Source organism: Pteropus vampyrus, unplaced genomic scaffold (assembly GCF_000151845.1).
Source record: "Pteropus vampyrus isolate Shadow unplaced genomic scaffold, Pvam_2.0 Scaffold77, whole genome shotgun sequence".
Lineage (NCBI taxonomy): Eukaryota > Metazoa > Chordata > Mammalia > Chiroptera > Pteropodidae > Pteropus > Pteropus vampyrus.
The window spans coordinates 1,901,133-1,924,427 of NW_011888858.1; the positions used below are offsets into that span (position 1 = coordinate 1,901,133).

The following is a 23,295-nucleotide window of genomic DNA, read 5'->3' on the forward strand; positions in this document are numbered from 1 at the left end:
TGAAAGGAAAAAATAACTATAGTGGAGAAATCTGGTGGACAACACCTTAATCAAATAAGTTAACACAACCAATAATGTGATAAACTGACATGTACATTCTGATGTAATGCAGTTTAGTATTCCTGCCAAAATGCAAAACTAGAGGCATGAAGAAACAATTAGAATAAAAATTAAGGAAATCCTTTTAAATAGCTGGCATGCAATCTTCAAACCCCAACAAAAAAGAAAAAAAACTGTTTCAAATTAAAGAAAACTAAAGAGATGTGATAACTAAATGCAATGCGTGATGAGGAGTGGGGAGATTTTTAAAAGTTAGTATTAAGACATTTGGCATAAATTGAACAGACTGTACATTAATTACTACACCAACTTGGTAATTACAGTGTGGTCGTGCAAGAGAATGCCCTTGTCCTTAGGAGATACAAACTGAAATATTCAGAGATGAAGGGGTATGCCTGCAAAGTTAATTTCTGGTGGTTCAGCAAATAATACACATATAACATATAGAAAGCAAATGAGTGAATCCGAATAAAGGGTACATAAAATTTCAGGGTACTGTTCCTGCAGCTTCTCTAAGTTTGACCCTTTTCAAAGTTTCTTAGTCTTTCTCAAGATTTGGTATTTCCTGCTACTTGGATTGACTTTCCTTGCCTTGTTAATGTTAAGGCGCCCAGAAAAATACCCTAGTCCACCTATGAACCATGAGATTTCTGAATTACCAGAATTTTAAAAATACAATAAAACCATCATATATTCATTGTTGAAAACAAAGAGAAACACACCCCACATTTAGAATTCTTGGCCTAGGCAATTAACAATTATTTACTCTACTAGGGCCAGATTGTTTTAGGTGCTTAAATAAAAGATAAAAGCATCTTGACTCTTATGAAAATTACAATACAGACAAAAAAGCCCACATACTAAACATTAAAAGGTCATTATTTTGCAAAACATGCAAGACAAGCAGGTAAATCATACAACTTGATCATGTCCAAATAGAGAAAGTACTTTATATATTTAAGGATACTTAGTTTGTTATCTAGTGCAAGGGTCCCCAACCTCCAAGCCTCAGACCTGTACCAGTATATGGCCTGTTAGGAACGGGCTGCATAGTAGGAGGTGAGCGACTGGCCAGAGAGCGAAGCTTCCATCTCTATTTGCAGCCGCTGCCCAGGGCTAGCATCACCACCTTAGCTCCATCTCAAATCATCAGGCATTAGATCTCATAGAAGCACCCATCTCTGGTGCAAAAAAGATTGCAGACTGCTGGTCTAGCGGAAGAGGTCTTAAAACTGTATGCCAAGCACTGAGGTGAGTGCTTAATAAGTATTTAACATTGAAGCCGCTCTACAGATAGAAGTACCATATATCCTCATTTCATAGATGAAGAAACAGGTTTATTAAAGTTAAAAAGGATTTGCCCAATTATAGTAGTAAGGAAGAGAGCCCTACTGTGAACCTCAGGGCCCGCAGAGCACTTTTACTAAAGTGGGCATCAAAATCCTTTGCAAAGACAATTTCTTAACATTGAAACTTTCCCTAATTAGCAAACATTAGCACATTGTTCTTGGTATTTTCACCAAGCTGCCTTCATGGAGCTGAAGATGAGAGCTATAAAGTACCCTAGAGCGAAGCTCATATTATTACACTTTATAAACTGGAGTCAAGCCCTAATGGAGACTTTAGGGAAAATAAAAAGTTGGCCAACAAGTCAAGTGTAAACTTATGATACATGTAAAAATTATAACAGGAGTAAGCTTCTGGGAAAGTAGCAGCAAGGAGCTGCAGAAAGACACGTATAACCATTCTCTCACTGAGGATGACAAACCAAATCAGACATCAATTGCATTTATATATTCAAGATAAATTCCCCATATCTCTTTGGTCAGGTAGAAACTTCAAAGACTGATGATTCTAGAATGCCAATAAAATTAATGCTTAGAAATAAGTTTTGCTTTGTTACTGATAAGGAATCTTTCAGCAGGGGGAAAGAGGGTGAATCACTCTCATCAATTCAAATTTGAAATATCCAATCTTTCTTAAGACTCAGTACATTCCAGCTCACTCGATGCATCAGGACACAATGTAAATACAGTTGCTCCAATGCTCTGCATAGCCAGACAGGTTTCTCCAATTCCCTCTCCCTTTTCTCTCAACTTCACAGAAATACGTAAGCTCAAGTGTGTATTTCCATTAACAAAGGAAGCAAAAAACCTTACTAAGAGAATGGTTAATCACTTTCCATTGAGTTTCATTTTCTTCTCATTCCATCAAATACAGTAAAAATCCTTGAGAGTGCCCTGGCACTGAGTAAACACTCAATGTAACCCAAGTTTTCTTCCCTTCAGTGAATTTTTTTCTATCTATGAGTCAAAAATTATGTCAAGCCTGCCACTAAGAAGGGACATAATCATTATGTTAAGGGGAACTGTGGTTGGGAAGGAATAAGCCTTCTATGAATGGTCCTCTTATTGTTTCTCCCTCACCTCCACCTCCCAGAAAGCAGAGCACAGGAAGATATGCTTTGGACTACTACCCACTGGATTGTTACCCAAACAACAAAGATTGCCATGACCTTTCTACCTACTATGGGTTATCTGGAGGAAATAATTTAGAAAATTAATACAGTTGCAATTCCAGCAAAACAAAAAAAATTCGGGCTTCCTTGATACTTGATGTACCAATAATAAACAAAGGCATTAATATGCTTTTTAAAACTTTATTTCAACATAACTATGCTTACAGAAATACACTCATATAGGTTAATAGAATGCAATTTGAGTTTAACTTATTCTACACAATTTGGACCAAAATCTTGGTACATGGTTTAAGCATTAAAAAAAAAAAAAAAAAAGGATTTGCAATCTGGTTTATTTTTCATCTATCACAAATGTATATAAAAGATCCTCCACCAAATGCTGCTAAAGCAGGCAGCAAGAACCTTGAGAAAATAACCTTTGGTTTGTCTCTGAAAAATAACAACGTATTGCACTGTAAAATTATAAAACTGATGCAACAAAACATTGTTGCAATGTTTCAATGCCAGTTCAATAGCTAGTGGATGCTGAAAAAGGTGGGGAGAGCCTATGTACACATATGAAACTGTGAAAGCTATCTGATTTAGTAAATATTGCATGTAGATTGCAAATCTACACAAACCAAGATTCAGATAACTTCCTAAATCTGAATTAACGCTATCAGTTCAGTTTGTCTGCTGAGGTTAACAAGGAAACTCCACACCCTAACTTTTTTTCTGATTTATGCAAAAAAAGAAAATTATGTTTCTTCCCCAGCTTTTCAGTCCAGAACTGATGTTATATATTACAGGCAAGGTAGTCCTTCTATTGTCAACATTCATGGGGTAACATGTGACGAGGTCTACTCGAGTTTAAATATGTATTAGCACTCACATGTAAAACAGTCCCCAGAGTTGAAGACCACATGACTTTAGAAGTAACTCTCAAAAATAAAATGGCCCTCTCTTGGAAGACTAGAGCAAAACATCCAGCCATAGTTATAAGAAGCCTTATCAAAAAAATGTTGCCCCTTGTGAATTATACTTCAATTAAAAAAAAAAAGCCCCCAAAAAGCAGCTCCGAAGAGGCCATAGCTATAAGAAGCCTTATCAAAAAAATGTTGCCCCTTATGAATTACACTTCAATTAAAAAAAAAAGTAATCCCAAAGAAGCAGCTCTGAAAAGAGGAAAAAATATAACTTAAAAAATCTTGAAAAACAATGTAAATATAGGTTCAAAAGATAGTTAAGAGATACATTTTGATAAGACTACCTAGGATTAGGCTTATAATATATTTCTAGTATTTCAAGTTTATCTCTAGTTACTAAACATCAATTTACAAGCAACATGTTCACTTTTTATTCCTTTATCAAAAGGGAAAATTCTAGCTTCAATTCTATCCAGTGGAAGGGAAACTGAGAAAACAAAAAGATTCAAACAGTTTCATGCAAATATCACATTTTGCAAATGGAAGAACTCCCGACTAGACCAGAAGTTCATATTACTAATATGCTTTTCATTGAAACAATTTTTAATAAGTACAAATACATGGCATTAAGGTTCAGAACCTAATATAGGCCTGACAATCAAGTCCTCGTTTTCCGGAAGAAAGGCCTCAAGTCCTACTCGATTTCCAGTAACAAAATTTTCACAGATCAATTTAACAATAAGGGGTTTTAATTTCCTTCATATTTTTGTTTTTAGCATTCTAGTCTTAAAAACTAGATTCTCCAGAAGTCAAATTTTTTTCTTTTGAAGTATGAAAGAATCCACAAAAATCTCTTCCCCAAACTAATTCCCAATCTCCAATCTGTGTTTAACATGAATGTTTTCATATATAATGTAAAAGGTAACTTATATAAAATGTACCCATGAATATTAAAACTAGTTGTTAGAAAGATTTAACTAGCTTTATAATTTAAGTTTTAAAACATAAATATCTGCAGCTTGATCTTCTGTTGACAATGATTGTCGGAGCCAAGAATTCACCTAGAATTCAACATCATTTACAAATTCCCATTCATGCACACAAAACATACATCATTAACATACAACTTACTCCTTGTGTCTTGAGAGAATCTTCTTCTTTGAAATCTTTGGCCTCCCAGTCAATTAAAAGTTCAAATGTCTTTTAACTCAAACTTCACTCTCAGATTTTTAACAAGTTTTCCACTCACACTTCGATGCTTTTCCTAATCTTTATGTTGTACTGCCAAACTCTGAAACCTGCACTGCACCTCAAAGAGATCGCCAGATAAAAGAAGTTAAATATAAAGTGGTTATTTCAGAACAGAAAATAGGAAATTAGAATTGTTCAAGATTCCCTATTGGGATCATATTTTATTTTTACTGCAATGAATAACTACTATCAGCAAGAAAAATCCTATGTTGGACTCTTTCATATTCTTTGACAACTGGCCAAAGAACCTACCGAAAAAGTTTGGGAGTACACACTCTTTCATACAAAGCTTCCCCATAGGAACACCAGGATAGCTGCAATTCATTTGAGGCCTCACCTGTAGAAAGAGGCTGTCACAGGGACAGCCAGGAAACCCACTAATTTGTGGAGATCCCTGAGAAAGTGTGATTTTAAATCTGGACTGTACTTAAGTTCCACCAGCCTTTTTCACTGTATTCATAGGAAGTAGCAGCTGGTCTAAAAGCACTCAATACTACCTTTCTCATGCTAGGTTTTCCGTATAATTGCTATGGCTTTGGACTCTCACAACTGATATTCTGTATAGCTTGAAGGAGTAACGGTCTCCTAATTCCAGGTTTGCAGTTTCAAAATATCACTTATATAGTTCTTTACTCAGTTGAGTAGCCTTATGGACACCAACCATCTACGAAAAAAAGGTTTTCCTCAAAGATATGACTTAACACTGTACATTTAAGATGTAGCTGTAATAAAGCAGGCTAAAAACTTTTACTTATGGTTGGTATTTGAGATAAAAATCCATTCAATATAGAGCCTAGTGGTTTATTTATCTGCAAACAGAGCTATGAATCTACTACATCCATTTAAAATAAATAACATATGAAATACAGATTCTAGCATAGATATAAGATGTGAAAATCAAAATCGATGAACTGAACCTGCATGTTTCATTTGCTCACAAACTTGCACACACTAATAATCTGCAAAAAAAGACAACTGCAGCAAAAGAAAAAGAAAACTGCCCTTTTGCAAACAAGACTAAAAGCATCCCTCCAAAGAGAATAAAATAAACATGCATATATATGTATAAAGTGTTACTGTTCAACAGAAATACTATTTCTAGAAAAAATTAAACTGCATAGGTTAAAAAAAAAACAATGTGCAACATCTTAAGCCATTAAAGCACCAAAATAAAAAAATACACCAAAATCATTGTTTTTATGACGATTAACATACACAAATAAGAAATAATGATCAAAACTCAAGAAGTAAATACCTGGACTGAAACAATGTCCATTGTTGGGAGAATTTTTCTTCAATTTAAATGTCTCTTCTCATCTCTAAAAAAATTTTAAAGTGCTAACTTTATATAAAGCAGGCAAATTCTTCAAGTAATTTGCTAGTTATGTATGCCAATTTTTATAGAGCTAAACAAGAAACTAAGAATAAACTAAACTGAAATGGAAGACAGACATGGGGAAAAAACTGACAAGTTATAGCTAGACAAAGCAACAAGAATGCTGTAATACCACCTTGGCCCTCTAGTTTCAATTAAATGCATAAGCTAACAGATTTAGGTGTCTGCTGGTTTAGTACACTAACTCCCTTGGATTTACTAAAAGTTACACATTAGGTATACAGTGTCCTAAGGAAAAGCGTGCCACTTAAAAATTAACACCAGACACTAATTAAAGCAACTTTAAAAATAAAAGGTTGTCTACCACTATGAATGAAAATGTAATAAATTTTGCAAACTAAGAAATGAAGCCTTTTCCAAATTTTAATTACTCCTGCCCTTTAGCTGCTTTTTCAAGGAAGTATACATTAACCAAATGACGATTGAGGTGTTTGCTGTAATCTTTTTCCTTTCTAAAAGAACGATCACAGAAGATACAAACAAAATCTCCTTCAGCTACTTTGACTGCCAAGGCTTCCTTTGCATTTTTTCTACTAGTTTCTTGTGGAACTGGTCGAGCCCCATTCAATCCAGAATCATCACTACCCTCTGACATGTTGTCACTTAGGTCACTTCCATCATGACTATGGATGCCTTCATCTTCATCCATTTCCTGAGACTCATTTATTGCCATGGTAATGGGAGGTGATGCCACAGCAGTTTTGGACCCTGCTTCACGTTTTTCTATTGGTAGAGGAAGTAGTGGTGAAACTGGTTCTTCGACTGCTGAGTCTTTACCAGTGGTGTTCTCTGTTTTGTTCTCTTCAGTATCCATATCCATTTCACAAAGCCTAGTGTCAGCCTGAAGTTTGCCATCTAAAGTTTCACCCTCTGGTATATTCAAGTTTTGTTCGGAGGATGAAATATTGGCAGATTCCTTGATAACAGCAGCAAGACCAACTAGACTCTTATCTCCCTCTTCTGCTTCTACTTTTTGAAGAGGAGCTTCTTTATTTTCTTCACCTTGGGTGAGTAATTTTTGGTCTTTTGACTCCTCTTCTTTTAAGTTTTCCTTTGGCAGCGGTGGTGATGGTGCTAAGAGATCCTGTGCACCCACACTTTCCTTTAGAAGCTGGCTATCTTTAACAGGTACTAAGCCAACTTCAATAAGGACTTGCTCCTTCCGTGCCATTTCACTCTGCATGTTAGACTTTTCTTTTTTATTATCTTTTCGAGGAGACTTTTTAGGAATCGGCTCCATGTGAAAAGGAGGCTCTATAGGAGAAGGCTCCACAGGAGGAGAAGGCTCCATGGTAGGAGGCTCCTCCATCTGAACAAGCTCCATTGGAGCAGGTTCCATGAGAGGCAGAGGCTCTGTCTGAGCAGGCCTCATCTGAGGCTCTGTGGGAAGAGGAGGCTCTGTCAGAGCAGGCTTCATCTGAGAATGAGAAGGCTCCATGGGAGGCAGCAACTCTGACTGAGCAGACGCCTTTTGGGCAGTCTCCTTCTGAGCAGGCTTGCTGCTTTTTTTACTTGATTTATTTTTCAGAATTTTCTTCTTTGTACTTTTTTTCACATAAGTATTTTGCTTTTTAATCTCCTCTATTTTGTTCTCACCCTTTGGCACTTCCTGACTATTTTTGGATTTGCTTTCTGTCTTTTTCTTTTTTGTCACAGGGTCCTCATCATGAACAGGATCTTGTAAGGAATGGGTGTCAGCTTCCATCTTCCTTTTGCTTTTCTTGGTTTTACAGGTTTTTTCTGAATTATTTCCTGTATGCACATCCACCGCTTTAGTTTCCATTGCTGATCTGCGAGTTCTGGTAGTCACTTGGATTGAAGCATTACTACAGGGCTTTTTCTCTTTTGAAACATTATCTTTTTTTTCCACTTTTACAGACTTCTCATTTTTCTTTCCAGCCACATCTCCCTTTATTTTTGTCTGTTCTGTGTCTGTTTTTTCATTGGTATTATTGTTATCAGGCAAGTCAGCCTCTCGCTTTTTGGTTTTCTTTAGTTTCACTTTTGAGACATCCATTGTTTTATTAGGACAAGTAGGATGCTTAGATTTGAAATGATACTGCAGATTACACTTCTTGGAAGCTGCGTAGTCACACACAGGACAATTGAACTGTCGTGGATTAACATGCAGCTCTACGTGTTTTTTGAAGTTACTTCTATCTGCTGTTTTGTAGTCACAGTGTGGGCAGTTAAGAGGTTTAGGCCCATTGTGAACCTGTCTTGCATGGCGGGTTACTTCATGTTGATTAGAGGCCACATAACTGCACTGATCACATTTAAATGGCTTCTCACCTGTAGGTAAACAAGAAACGTTACATACATTAAGAAAGAAATTGAAGATTTTATTAAAATAAGGAATTGGATGTATGTAAACAAAAACCCACAAAAACTATAGAGAAGACTGTTTCATGCACTTTACATTTACCATATTTATTTGTATATCTTTTCTCTATCTCTTGACATTGATTCTCAAACCAAATGAAGAAATAATTATTTCAATTAGCCATCATCACCTAAAACATTCATCATGCTAGGGGCTCTCTAGGACTATTAAAGAGCAGAGATTTATTAGTACACAATTACTGGCAAAATTATTTGAACTCTGGATGTTAATTTCAGGGCAAGGGTACTCAAAGAAGAGATAATTTTAAATTTTTACGTTTAGTTAAAACAAATGCATAAAAAAGTAGAATATAAAATTCATACATTGTTAAGATAAATTTTGAGACTTCAAAGAAACACCTTATACTATGAAGCTACACTTCCAGATCTTTGCTACAAAGTTTTAAAACACTGCTTTAGCCTCAGGGAGCAAAAGGCCTTTTCTTTAAATTTAACCCTTTTGTTTATCACAGCAAGAGCTGAATTAAACTTCATTTGGAAAATTTTTCCAATGCCAAAGTTGTTATTGTAAAGCAAAAATATAGCCAAGTCAGAAATCTTTCCTTGATTTTTCCTCACCTTCTAAAATATGGGCAGAGTCTATGTAAATGAAAAAGGGCATACAAATAGATACGGTATGTAAAATAAGCAAACAAAGTCATAATCATGGGTACATACAGAACCACAACAACCTCCACCCCCAAATTAAAGGCATAAGAGTAACACATTCTACCTGAATACATACCCATCTAGATCACACTCTAGTAAATATTACCAAATGGTATCCATACCCCACTGGTCCAATGGAATGCATAGTAGAAAAATGGAAATTGACATTTATGAAAATTCATCTCTCAAACATTCTCAAATTCACATCAAATCTTAATTTTTTCACAAAGCAAAACTACGCAGACATTATGCAAACCATGTAGATGGTAAGCTTTACATGATTATAAAATGTCTGATAATAAAAGACTTCATCACAAAAACAAATATATATACAGGTACGTCAGATTGGATATGTAGCTAAATGGACAACTCCTATCCATGTCAGTTCACTAACAGATTCATAAACAAGAGGTTTCTACAACATGCTACATTATAGTACTTGGCACTATGTTGTCCTCTCCAGTGAATCACTTCAATGCAGACAAACATTTGCTTAACATATAAACACAGAACAGAGAAAGAGAGGTGGCATAATAGTTAAGAACTTACTCTGGCATAAGACTATCTGGGAGATCAAATATGGGCTCTGCAACTTACTGTGAGATCTTAAACAAATTACCGAAAACTCTCTAAGGCTCAATTTCCTCATCTATAAAATATTCCTGAGTGTTGTGAACTACAATTTAATCCATATAAAACACTTAGGATTGGCCAGATAGCCAGGCAGTCAATATGCATTACCTGTTAATTTATCACCTTTGGAATGAACTGGCTAATTTTTAGTATGAGTAAAAAAAAAGGGGGGGGGGGAGTCACATGTTTATCCTGCCTTTCCATATAAACCCTAGCTCTGAGTAAACAAACAGCAGATGAATGGAGTTTGCCTCCTTAGGAAAATATTTGTGCTAATAAAATAATTATAATGAAAACAGCACCATTTTAAAACCTCTAGTGAATGAGGGAATTTACATAGCAAGCATCAATCAAGGTATAAGCCTCCATCTATGAAATGGTCAGGGAATGGGAGGATATAGGAATTTTTAAATTTGATGGCACAATTTACTTGCTCTATTAATTCCCCACCCCCAATTTTTGTTTTATTGCCATAAAATCTTGCTTGTATTAGAATATCTATCCATCAAAATTTTATAGTTTATTAGTACCTAGCTAAATATAAAACCTTTTACCTTATACCAATGGTCTTAACTCCCTTTTCCAATTCTAGTAATATTTACCTATGTTTTTCACCTGTATAAATGTCTGATGTCTATTTTGTTCCTCTCAAACTAATTTATAGATGTAAGGCAAATCCAAAAGGGCAAAGATTTTTTTTATAAGCTTCACACGTTCTTATCGAGAATAATCCAGGAAGAATATCAGAATTTTAATTAGAAATTAGAAATTTCTAATTAAAGAGTTACAAGGGCATACAATTGATTACCACTCAGCAATAAAAGCAAAGTTCTAATAATGCAACCTGGGATGAATCTCAGAATTCTTTTATAGAAGAATGTTCTTTCTGATAGGAGAAGTCAGAGAATTGTTTGGGGGGAGACTGGAAAGGGTGACGAGGGAACTTAGTTCTGAGAGTGGTAGAAATGTTCCATGTCCTCATCTGAGTGATAGTCAAATAGGTGAAAACATACATAAGGTCACTGAGCTGTCTACTTAAGATGTGTGCATTTCTGTATGTAAATTAAATTTCAATAAAATACTGTTTAAAAATTATTCTAGAATTTACGAAGAAGTTTCAAACCATAACATCTTTCAAATAAGCCTAGCTATTAAAACAGTGCCTCCATAAGAATCATCAAATACTTGGTGAAAGGAAAATAAATATATTGCTGGATAAAATAATTTTCTATCTTAAAAAGAGTTAAAATGCGGATAGAACTTGGCAAGTTTTTAATTCCTTTAAACAAAAATCCATTATACTCATTAACTGGAAAATATTCAAAATGAACTTATATGTATGGATGGTATGTATATACAAAAATATCATAATGGCAAATAAAACTGGATGTATTTCATCCAGTAAGAAATAGTTCATCCAGGATGAAATGGAAGCATCTCCACTGAGAACAGGAAAGAGAGAGCTGAGGATAATGTCAGTGTCTCTAGGACCAACCCAGGTAAGGATACTACTCTTAATACTATTAGGTAGAAATACCAATAAAATAGAGAACACCAGATGAGGTTAGTGTCTGCAGATATTTCACCAATACCCAATTCTGATCCCTTCCTTATTTGGCAGGTAAAGATCTACCTCCACATCCATCCCCCAACCAAGGATGGAAATGCTCCGAGCAAATAACCAATGTGGTTTTGCCTCATAAACCAATCTAATTGTCAGTTTAGCTAAACGTACCAACTCAACAGAGCCTAATCTCTTCCAGAAATAAGAGACTGAGCACACACTTCTCTTCCTTAAAATACAGTCACATGAACAAGGAACCAAAAGACCTTGTAGAGATCAGACTCCAAACCATAGAGAAGATACCCAAGGTATTCATGCAACCCAGTCAGAAAAACTACCTAACCAATTTGACTTGACTTAACTTCACTTTATTCCAAATGTTATCAGCAACATCAATTAAAAGTATTAAAACACAGTATCTACTGAAAATAATTCTGCACACTCATACACAAAATAGACTAACCATGTTTGTTTCCTGTTTGCAACTCAAACTGCTGGTATCCAATAAAAGTCAATGACTCTGTTCTCCCAATACGTTGTGGTTCCAATTTCATTATGCAGTAGCTTCTTGAGCCATTCCATGAGCCATAATGCATTTACCACTGTTGATAACTGAAAATGGGAGGGTGGGGAAGTCTGAGGCCAAATCCTAGCTCCTCTAATTTGGAAGAATGACAAAAACTTTACAAAAAGCCATTTATCCTCTCTGAACCTGTGTCCTAATTTACAAACTGAGATTAAGTATTTTAGGAGTACTAAGACTAGAGATAACATATCTCAGCATGCTTACAATAAATAGTAGTTACTACTCATTATTAATAAACTTTTAAAAGATGTTAACAAACAGCAACTACTGAAAATCATCTTAACAATATAGCAAAGAAAATTCAAAAGGCAACATTTTAGCAAACTCAAAATTGTTCAAAGATTACTGATTAGTTTAAAACACCATAAATGCTTGCTATAAATTCAATTAAAAAGATACAAGTACGTCATTCTAATCCAGTGACTCAGCAACACAGATAAGTCAACCAGACATTACTTCAAATGAAACAAAGTATCAAGCATTTAGATTTAATTACCAGTGTACAAGTAAAACAAGGCACAGGGACAGAGGAAAAACTAAATGACACCATGAGAAAGTAAGACAAACCCAGAAAGGGGATTTCTTCAATGCTTTAGTTTCCTCATTTGTAGAATGAGAATAATAATAGAACTTATACATCATAGGATAGTTATGAAGATTAAAATGAGTTAACTCATGTAAAGTTCTTAACTGTTTTACTCAAGAGCTAGAGAATAGCTATAAAAAGGACATAGGCCTACCCTCAAGAAAGCCTGAAATAGCATCCAAGGTATCCTCAGAAAATGAAACCAGGAAACATCCAAAAGTAAGTGACCCAACTCAATAGCTAGGAGATTTTAGAAGGTAAACTCAAAGTATATTAACATGACAAGCACGTAGAGCCAAGAAAGGCTAGCAATCATACTATGCGACTCTTGCATAGCTACTCAAATCAGAATCTGTACTATAACCAAGTCTTAATCATCATTGACTTAAAACAACTATATTTAATGTCAATAAAATGAAAGCAACATATGTAATTTTGAGTTTTGGAGTAGTCATATTACAAAGGTAAAAAAAAAAAAAGGTAAAAATTTACTAATTTAACCCAACATATCCAATATGTCAACATGTAATCAATATTTAAAAGAGAGTAATTTACATTTTCTTAATAGTGTTTGAATTCCACTACTTTATATATCTCATTTTCAGCCACATTTCACAAGCTCAGTAACATGTGGCTAGTCAATCAGATAGGACTGATTTAAGGTAACTGTCAACTGAGAGATATGGGTCTACATAGATTTCTGTAAACATAGTCTTAGCATAGTTTGCCCACAGGGGTACACATATATTCTAAATCTGGAGTGTTCTGATGAGACACAGCAGTTCAACAAGAGTCAATCATGGCCAGAATGAACTAATTATTCATTCAAGACCACCTATGCTAATATTTTTAGCTCATCCACCTACATACCTTGATAATGGGGACCAATTCAGGTTGGTAATCCTGATTATTTCACTGGAGTAGATGACTCTCTCCCTTGTTATAGCCATGCATTTTTATCTATTATAGTCATGCATTTTTATCTACTATAGTCCTGCATTTTTATCTATTACAGGTTAATAAATTAATATCCAGATCATTGTTTGGCTTTTGTAAATCTGTCCTAAGAAGCCCTATCAATTCTCAAAAGAAAGCAAATCTAATTTCAAGACCTGATAAGCTAAAGGAACCCTGGAGCCTGGCAATCACATACTATGAAACTAGGTGGCATACTGTGTCAGGGAAGGAGTGTGAGACGGTAGGAGTTGTTCAAAAAGGATAAACCAGTCTTGGTCTATGATATCAGCTCAATTTTTTATTAGAGACATGGAACTTGATGAAGATCTGATGAAAAATAACAACTCTCCTCCCAGAAAAAGTGCACACACATTTACATTCACTGTCAAGAGTTCCATCTGTAGACTCCTTGTTAAGAATCTCCACTTAAATACAGCTCCACACTAATAGAATACTGATTTTTAACTCTAATTTCTAAATTACATTAAAAATACAATCATAAATAATGACCCAATTCCAGGTCTAGAAAAACTTCCTTATAAAGGTAGTTTACTAAAAATGACAGAAAAGTTCTTTCTTACCAACCTGAATGAGTACGCATATGTCTAGTTAGATGAGTCTTCTGTGAACTTGAGTAAGGACAAAGTTCACATTTATATGGACGTTCTCCTGCAAAAACATAATGATTAGTGTTTAAGTATGATAAAAATAAGGCAAATACAATTCTGACTAACATATACAATAATCAGTACTGGCTATTTTTCTAACAAGAATTTTTCTTCCTATTCTTGGCAAAACAGTAAGTTTACATCATGTCTTAGAAATGTAAATGATTTAATTCAAAACTCACCTAACTATACAATTTCAACTTTGCTGAAAATTTCACTGGCATTCTGAATTCTCACAGCCCTTTTTACTTTCAGTAATGCTACCTGTTATTAATTTAAATATTAAGAACTGAGAAAGTATCCTGATAAGGTATTAAGATGCATTCTTTTTTAAAAAATTAGCAGGCATGGTTCCATAGCGTAGCGGTTAGCGCATCTGCTTTACACACAGAATGTCCTGGGTTTGCGCCCCAGTGGAGCCACGGTCCACGGTCTACGGCCTTGCCACCCTGAACAAGCCCAATGTCTGATCTCAGAAGCTAAGCAAGGTCGGGCCTGGTTAGTAGTTGGATGGGAGACCCCCTAGGAAGGCCAGGTGCTGCAGGCATAAATAATAATCATAATTAAAATATACATATTAAAAATTAGAATGAGCCTTTAAAAAAATCTATCCAAATTTTCTGATGCTACAGCTTGGGTAATTTTTTTAATACTTGTAAATGATAAATCTACCATTTGAAATTGCTAGCTTAAAGCAATAATGCTTTTGAGTAGAGATTTTGTTGCTTTAAGGTAGGAATTTCAGGTAGTAGATATAACTTATAAATAGGTCAGTGTTAAAACAAATTTTACTTATAAAGCCATAAGGACTGAGAGCAATTGAAGATGAAAGGCCAGTGATTTTGCACTAAAGAATTTAAGACTCCAAGGCAGGAAATGTGTCCTCTTTTGGGGTGCAATTGTCAACCACAAAACAGTTTTAAAATAAAATCTTGACAATTTGTTTCATCTAGTCTTTGGACACAAAACAGTAACTATGACCTTGGGCAAGTTTCTGTATCTATGAAAGTAACAGTACTTTCTCTTCCTAGAAGCGTGAGAATTTAAATTAACACAATACATGCAGAGCACTTAACACTGTGCCTGACGCATAAGCCCTCAATAAAGAGCAGTTATTATTTTGTCTACATAGTAAGATACAGTTAACAGATGTGTCTAATAAAAGACATGTCAACTAAATGAGACAAAGAAAAGACATAATGAAAAAAGGTATAAATTAGCTGTAAATAGTTCATAGCAATAGAATGACTACTTTGACCTGGAAAGAATTTTAAAATGTTAAATGTAGTTCTGTAAGGATCCACAAATGGCCAGTAAATTCATTAAAAGATGCACAGTATCATTAGCTATGAGGGAAATGCAAATCAAAATGATGATGAAAAAAATAATAATAAAAAAATTAAAAAATGACAATGAGATGAAGATTTCACAACTAGGATGGCTATGATGAAAATAAGAGATGTTAACAGATATTGGTTAGGACAGGGAGAAACAGGACCTCTTATACACTTCTGGGATTGTAAAATAACGCACCACTTTGGAAAATAATTGCAGTTCCTCAAATGATTAAACATAGTTACCACTGGCCTTGCAATCCCACTCTTGGGTATACACCCAAGAGAAAAAAAACTTTTATTCACACAAAAACTTGTACATGAAATGTTCAAAGTATTACTCATAATAGCCAAAAAGTGGAAACAATCCAAATATCCATTAACTGATCAATCAATAGACAAAATACTGTGGTAATTAAAGGAAAACAAGTACTGTACGTACAACATAAATGAACCTTGAAAACATTATGCTATGTGAAAGAAGGCAGTCATAAAGGACCACGTGTTGTATGATTCCATATATATACATAAAATGTCCAGAACAGGCTAATCCATAGTAAATTGTATGGTATGTAAACTATATCTCAACTGAGATGTTATAAAAAAAAAGTTAATGGGAAAAAAATTAAACACTGTTATAGACTAACATGAAGAATCAATTAAGGACAATTTACTTTTAAATTCTTTATAGCAGAATAAATTGCTTCTATTTGTGCAATTCTATACCACAGGCACAAATACTCTACAAAAACAATGTAGTTTTCAGTCACGGATACAGGCAAAAATGTCATCTTTTAAAGTAGAATTTATAAACTGGGTAAATATCTAAACCACAAAATTAAAAATCCTTTGATTAAAGACTCAAATGAAAATAATCCTCAGCCTCCACTATGAGAATTACTTATAAAAAGAGATTAGGAACTATGAATCTCAGTTGTATGTGACCTTTCAAACCCGAGCCTGAAATTTAGCTCTAGAGATTGTTCTGAAGATTAGCATATAAAAAAGTACCTCACATTGGTCACTCAATAAAAGAACAGAAAAAAATCCATTAAGTAAATGAAAACCAGGCTACCTAATGAGAAATGAGAAATAAGTGATTCCGTTACCACTTCTTACACCTCTATTTTTCAGCACTAGATGATTTTTCCATAAATACAATTTTCAGAACTATGCATTTAATACCAAAGATACTCTCAGCATTTATATAATCAAAATATTATCCTTCAATTTACACATCAAAATGTTTTAAGTTTTTTTTAAAAAATCACAAGGTAATAAGGGAAAGTCTTTTTAAAAAGCATTTTAAAAACCAAACAGGTTTAACACTAAAATGTGAAGAGATACATATAACCAATGTTAGCTATATAAATAACATTATGAAAATATCAACCTTATATTAATGTGGAGAAAAAATTAAGTAATGGATGGTATAGTTAACTATAAAATAAAGCCACTAAAAATTAGTCACCTAGACTCTAACAAAATAAAAAAAATCACTATAATAATAAAAGAAATAGCAAAATGCAGAATTCCTTTTTAAAAAAAAAAAAAAGCCCTTTACATAAAAAATTGGAAATACACACAAAAAAATTTTCTAGTCGTCTCTATTTTTCTTTTTCTTCCTTCTAAAAATGTTCTTAAATCAAGTTTAGATTTATTGTTGAAAACGTTAACTTTTGGGGAAAAATTTTTAATTGTTCAGTGACTCAGTGGTTCTGAAGTTATCAAACTAAAACTGACCAAAAAAATCTAAATTTGATACAACAAAGCCACTGGAGTGCTGGCAATTTTCTTTATGTTGATTTGCCTGCTGGTTATGAATACATGTATTTGTAAAACTTCACACAAAAGTCATGCACTTTACCACATCAATAGTTACTATCAAAAAGCTCTCCATTATAAATAAGCCAATTCTAAATTAGGCCCCAAGGTTTTCAAAAAAACTGTTAAAATAATATGAAATACTTATGATTAAAGTATATATGGTATTTCAGATTATTTTTAAGATACTGTAGGTGAGGTTAGTCTAACAATTTTTAAACTTAAACTGTTTATTGATTAATGAATGGGGTAGGATTCCCAAGTAGCTTTTGTTTCCTATGCTATGTATTTTTGTAATGTCTGAACTTTACTTTTGGAATAAAATGGTTTCAAAGCATGGAGATAATCAATAACAGGTTACGACAAATTTTAAAAGGACTACAAATTCTTTTACTTGACTAGATTTTAAAGCTTTAAATACAGGAGCTATCTGCTGGGGCTTAGAAGTCTCGTAATGGAATTTCACCTGCAAGTTTTAAGTCTACCACTTAAGCAAAGTAATATTAATTTCCATTCCCACTGTGCCCCACTTTATCTGTGGGATTCAGTCCCACCGAGCGACAACTCTTGCAAGAGGGGCCTGATCCAAATAGCATCCCATAGTCCCTTTTCACTTGTGATCCAAAGAGTACAGTACTAGATTATTCTATCCATTCTGTTCAGACCAGTAATTAGTCCTCCAAAGTACCAACTCTTACCAGGAAAATGTAATACAAATGTGAAAATCGATTACCAATAGTTACAAACATTTCTTTGAAAAAAATGAGACCCCTAATTACAAAGATTTGAAAGTCAATTTAAAAGTAAATAACTAAGAGGTGGTATGAAGTAATGAGTATTTCTTTTTGGGGTAATGTTCTAAAATAGTGGTGATGGCTGCACAATTCTGTGAATATATTAAAACCACTGAATTGTAACTATGAATTCTATGGTGGTAGGAGTATACCTCAATAAAGCTGTTATTTTGAAAAATGAATTGCTGGTGAGCACAGAATGCAATACGCATATGACATATTATTCAATTGTAGGCTTGAAGCCTATAATTTTATTAACCAATGTCACCCCAATAAATTTAATTTTAAAAAGGGAATAAAAATTAAAAAATTTTTGCCAAATGTGACAAGATATTGATAATTGCTGAGTATAGGTGATGGGTACCTACTGGTGCAGTACAGTATTTTATTTGAAATTTTTCATATTTTTAAAACATGATAGCACACACAAATTAGAGAAGTCCTCTTACCTTCACGACTTCGAAAAGCTGAACATTATTTTTTGTCTGAAAAATAGTTGCATTTGTCACACGTGTTTACTTTCTTATGAAAGTGGTTTGATTGTGATAATCCCAATCTTTTAAAAAATAACTTCTCACATTTCTATATTTTGGAGACAAGTTGTTCCATTTAGGAACTCGATACCACAAGTCAAATGTTTTAAATAGGCTTTGTTAAAAGGAGTTGCGCAAGGGTTAACCATTGGATTTTTCTTTTTTGTTTAAGCCCTCAATTCCTTTTGGAAACTATACTGCATCTTAGATGTATTCATTGCCAATTAAATGCAACTTCTAAAAAAAAAAGTCTAATTTGGCTAAATGGTCTATCCCAAATTATTAGAATATGTATTTTAGAAAGAATATTGACTTCTCGTGCCTATTCTTCCATATAATAAATAGTGCTTTACAAGTGTTCTTTCACTGAATCCTTTAATCTTATAGTATATTGTTACCCCCATGGAGAAACTGAGGCACAAAGAGATTAAATAACTTGTCTAAGGTCATAAAGACAACAAATAATGGAACCAGGACTTGAACCCAGAGTCCTCCTTTTTTAACGTTAGTTTTAACTACTCGCTCAATTAAACTATCAAAAATGAGTTGAATTTATGGACTACACAGGTCCTCTTACCTGTATGAGTTCGAACATGCTGAACATAATTGTTTTTTCTGTCTGAAAAATAGTTGCATTTTCCACATGTGTATACTTTCCTTGGAAAATGGTTTCTTAAGTGTTTTCTCCAGTGATATTCGCTTACTGTGGTGTAAGTGCAAATGATGCACTTGTAGACTCGCTCATTATCCCCAGCTCTGGTGTGGTGTTTCAGGTGAGCAGTATAGTGATCATATCGATTGGTATTGTAGCCACAGCGATCGCAGCGAATGGGGCCCTTGGAGAAATCTCCCTCTTCCGCAGTGGAAGAGCCAGATTCCCTGGCCTTTGCCTGCTTCTCTGCACTTTCTTCAACAAAAAATTTCTTGGCACTATGAACTCTGATGTGATGCACAAACTGTTCTTCAGATTCTGCTTCATACTGACATGGCTTACAGCGAAAGGGTTTGGTTTTCAAGTTCTTGCATTTGTCCTCTGCTCCAGGTGTTTCAGGAGGAAGATCTTTATTTGAGCTGTAAATTTCTGGGGCAGATGACATCTCAAACACAGGCTGTGATTCTGCAACACTGAGTTCCAAACTTTCCAGTCCCATGTTTTCCAATCCACTGGGTTCACCTTTTATTTCAGGAGACTCCTCAAGTCCTTCTTCATCACTATCTGAAAAGTTGTTATCTCCAACAGGCATCAATTCTGCCATCTGTCTTTCTTCGCCAACCAGGTAATCACAGCAGCTGCCATTTACTTCCCCAGTTAAGGCCACATTTGCCAACATGATAAGCTGAGGTGCAGCCAATTCAGCTTTGGAGAGGTCATGCAAGTCATACATGTCATTAGGCAAGGCCATGCCAATGTTGCCACTACCGCTGAACAGGCCTCCTCCTCCAGAAGACTGCCCCATTACCTGGGTGGCCATAACTGTATTCTGAATTCACAACAAAACAAAAAACACAAAAGCACCAATTTAAACACAACTTTTACTGGACTAAAACCAAAACATCACTGTAATTCTTCATAACTTTAAAAAAATTTCCCAATTTTTAAAAATGTTTTCCAATATCTTTAAACTCAACGAGCTTGATAATTGCTGAGTATAGGTGATGGGTACCTACTTAATTTAACTACGAAAATTAAGCCTTTAAAATGTTTTTGTAGTTCTAAATTCTCTTTACTGCATCACCAAAAAAATTTCTTATAAAAAATTTCTATCAATTGTTTGACATAACTCATCCATCAAGTAGGTCTACCACTGGCATGCTTTCCCTCAATCACTAATTTTCCCTCAATCACTAAAAAAAATCAGTAACCTTTATTTTTAATGTCAATTAAAATTACTTTTAAAATTCGACGCATGAATAGAAACCTGGAAGCCTCCCAATTCCTACCTTCAACAGTTTATTGGTCTCAATCAGAAAGGGGAGAAATCTAAACGGCAGAGAAATATGTCTGGAAAGTCCTATGTGCTGTTGATCACCATAACTGATCAACTGAATTGAATTTCACATTAGATCAACTAATTGGATCAACTAATAGGAGTAAACTACTATGAAAAAGTAGCACTTAGTTTCGTATTTTTTTTTGCTGACTTGACCTGTTTAAAAGGAAAAAAATTAGACCTTTTTCCTATAAAAAAGGAAGTTTGGTGTATTCAAAACTTCACAAATGAAAATAAAGACTTCTTCAAACCCCCTAATAAAATAATCATAAAACTCAACTCAACAACCAGCAACTTTCTTGCATTGTGCTTGACTTGGCCTACTTGTCTAGTGGAAGCCATTACAAGATCACCTTCTTCTGAAAACATGTTGAGCTTTTTAAATTGTCTTAACCAGGCTCCTTTCCAAACTAAAAGGTGCTATTCTCAAAGTAGGTGTTCTCTTGCAAATGAGAAAAAGCAAAATAAGTGGCAAGTAATAATAATAAACAAATAAATAAATAAATGCCCAAAGTACAAAAAGTAATCCGTTTGTTTCACAGAAGCGCATAACACAGACCGGTTGAGTTATACGTACCAACAAAAGTTGGAATCAAATGCCATCACAGAAACAAACGGAGGGCAAAAGCTGTCCCAAGTCTTAAGAGCCCAGGATAGTCGGTAATCTACCCAACTCTTACTTTTCTAATGCCCACCAAACTCTACTAATAATCCCAGAATTTTAACGTTTGTAAGGAAGTTCGTCCAAGAACAGCCCGAAAGCCCAACGTGTAGCACGAATTCCTATGTGCTGCTGCCACCAGCGCCTGCCTCGGCGGCGGCATTCCTGACTGAAATAGGCATTCGGCCATTTTCTCAAAATACCAAACACAAAGCAGCTCTTTGCAAACTCGGGCACTCTCGCTTCCTCTCGGCTCGGCCTGCTCACTGCACACATTTACACACCAGTTTACAGGAGTTGCCCCAATACTCATCCTGAAGCCTTTCTTGTACTCTCCAACAATAAAAAAGGCAAGAGGAGCCGATTCGGGGCGCCGTTGGACCAGATCAAGTCTTCTCCAGTCCAGGCTGCCCCCTCCTCCCCGGCCCGCGGGCCCGCGCCTGGGAACAGGGAGGAAAGTTACCGCGTCGCCGGCGTCCCAACTCCACTCACCGCCCCCGGGCTCGCCTTCCGCAGAGGGCCAGGAGGCTCCGCTGGCGCCCTCCGGAGGCGTCGGCCCCCGAGCGCCGGAGGGGGCCCCACGCGCGCAGACCGCCCCCCCCCGCGCCCCGGAAGTTTGAGAACTCACTCCCCCACGGCGCCTCGCGGGACGCACGCCCCAGCCCCGCCAGCTCTGGCAGCAAGGTGGCCGGGCGCGAAGGGCCGCGGCGGCGGAACCGCCCGAGCGCAGAAATCGCTGTCCAGCCCCATTGGCGGAACCGCCTGGGCCCCGGGGCTGACTCAATCCGCCCGGCCGCACTCAACGGCGCCTTCCGGCGAAAGGGAGAGGCCGGAGAGGGAGGGGGACGGGAGGGCCGCGGGCAGGCGAGGGGCTGCAGCGGGACCTGGGAGCACCAGAAGGACGAGGGGGAAGTTTCAGGACTAGGGCCACAAGCAACTCCGCTCCTCGACCTCAGGACCTGACTCCAAGAGGAGCCCCGGCCCGCGCGGAGACGGCGGCCGGGCCTTGACTGGGGAGGGGGTCCTGGCGCCGCGCCGCTCCCCACGGACGCCCCCGGCCCAAGCTGGTGTAACCCGATCCCGCTCGGCCGCCCGCCCCCGCCCGGCGCGGCGGCCGCCGCCAGAGCCACAATATCTGCAAATCAGCCCTGGACAGCGCCTCGCTCCGCGTCCTTCCGCGCCCTCCCCCTCCCGCGGGCGCCGCCACCGCCCGGCCGGCCCTCCCCCATCCCAATCCAGCCCCCAGCCCCGCGCCGCGCTTACCGGCCTTCCTCGGCGAGGAGGGGCTGGGGACCCAGCGTCGCCGGTCTTTCTCCGACTACTTTTCTTTGTTGGTGGAGTTTCAGGGAGGGGAGGGAAGGGTGGAAAAGTTGGACGCTGGGGCCGTCGAGGCCCGCGAAGGCCAGGAGTGGAACTGAAGAGAGTGCTTAGGCCGCCAGCTCTCGCCTTGCTGCCCCAGCTGCCGCCGCCGCCGCCGTCGCCGCCGGGGTTTGGGGCCCGGGGCCTCGGCGGCGCCTGCTCTGCTGCTGAGCCGCGAGCTCGCGGGAGCCGCACATTCCAGCACAGGAGGCTGCGCAGCGCACCCGGCCCGCGCCGCCGCCGCCCGCCTGCGGGACACGCCCCCTCCGCCGCCCGCGCGCGCCCGTGGGACACGCCCACTCCACCGCCCGCGCACTTAGCCGCCTAGCGAGCCCCGCCCCTTGGAGAAGTGGGTAGCGCTGGGCCAGGGCTGGGCAGGGGGCGCGAGGAAGGTCTCCCTCACCTAATCCCATCAGGCCTCTCACTCTTGCCCTTAGGTCAAAAGAGAGGCAGGCCCGCTCCCTTTCTTGATTTCTTTTATAAACAAACAACAGAAAAGTTAGCCCCCAGCCCTGGTGTGCATGCATGAGAATAGAGCTGTTAGAAAAATCTGCAGGCTTTGACCGTTCTCTTTAGAACTATTGTTACCCGCCTTTCATGTCTAAAGCGCTCTATAATACCCTTCAGAATCTCTAATTCTCCACCCACAGCCACCCTTAACTA

At 37.2% G+C, this 23,295-nt stretch overlaps 1 protein-coding gene across 5 annotated transcripts; it reads right to left on the reverse strand.

The window, feature by feature from the left end:
• Positions 1–2,705: 2,705 nt before the first annotated feature.
• Positions 2,706–22,854, reverse strand: REST (RE1 silencing transcription factor). 5 transcript variants are annotated; one of them, XM_011362606.2, is made up of 4 exons: positions 22,537–22,854; positions 19,199–20,102; positions 14,054–14,137; positions 2,706–8,383 (listed from the first exon to the last, which is right to left on the reverse strand). In XM_011362606.2, the coding sequence occupies exons 2-4, from the start codon at positions 20,091–20,093 to the stop codon at positions 6,459–6,461; spliced, it is 2,904 nt and encodes a 967-aa protein (XP_011360908.1). In that variant the 5' UTR covers positions 20,094–20,102; positions 22,537–22,854; the 3' UTR covers positions 2,706–6,458. The 5 variants fall into 5 exon arrangements, with proteins under 5 accessions (XP_011360908.1, XP_011360910.1, XP_011360909.1 ...); XM_011362608.2 differs by lacking the exon at positions 22,537–22,854 and adding an exon at positions 21,902–22,076; XM_011362607.2 differs by lacking the exon at positions 22,537–22,854 and adding an exon at positions 21,737–21,880.
• Positions 22,855–23,295: the final 441 nt, after the last annotated feature.

Bases quoted from the DNA above. Each gene is read 5' to 3' on its own strand.
- REST (XM_011362606.2), bottom strand. From the start codon at position 20,093: ATGGCCACCCAGGTAATGGGGCAGTCTTCTGGAGGAGGAGGCCTGTTC. The intron at 14,138-19,198 runs GTAAGAGGACCT...ATGTTTTTGCAG, and splicing joins GCATGTTCGAACTCATACAG to GAGAACGTCCATATAAATGT. The intron at 8,384-14,053 runs GTTGGTAAGAAA...GTTTACCTACAG, and splicing joins ACATATGCGTACTCATTCAG to GTGAGAAGCCATTTAAATGT.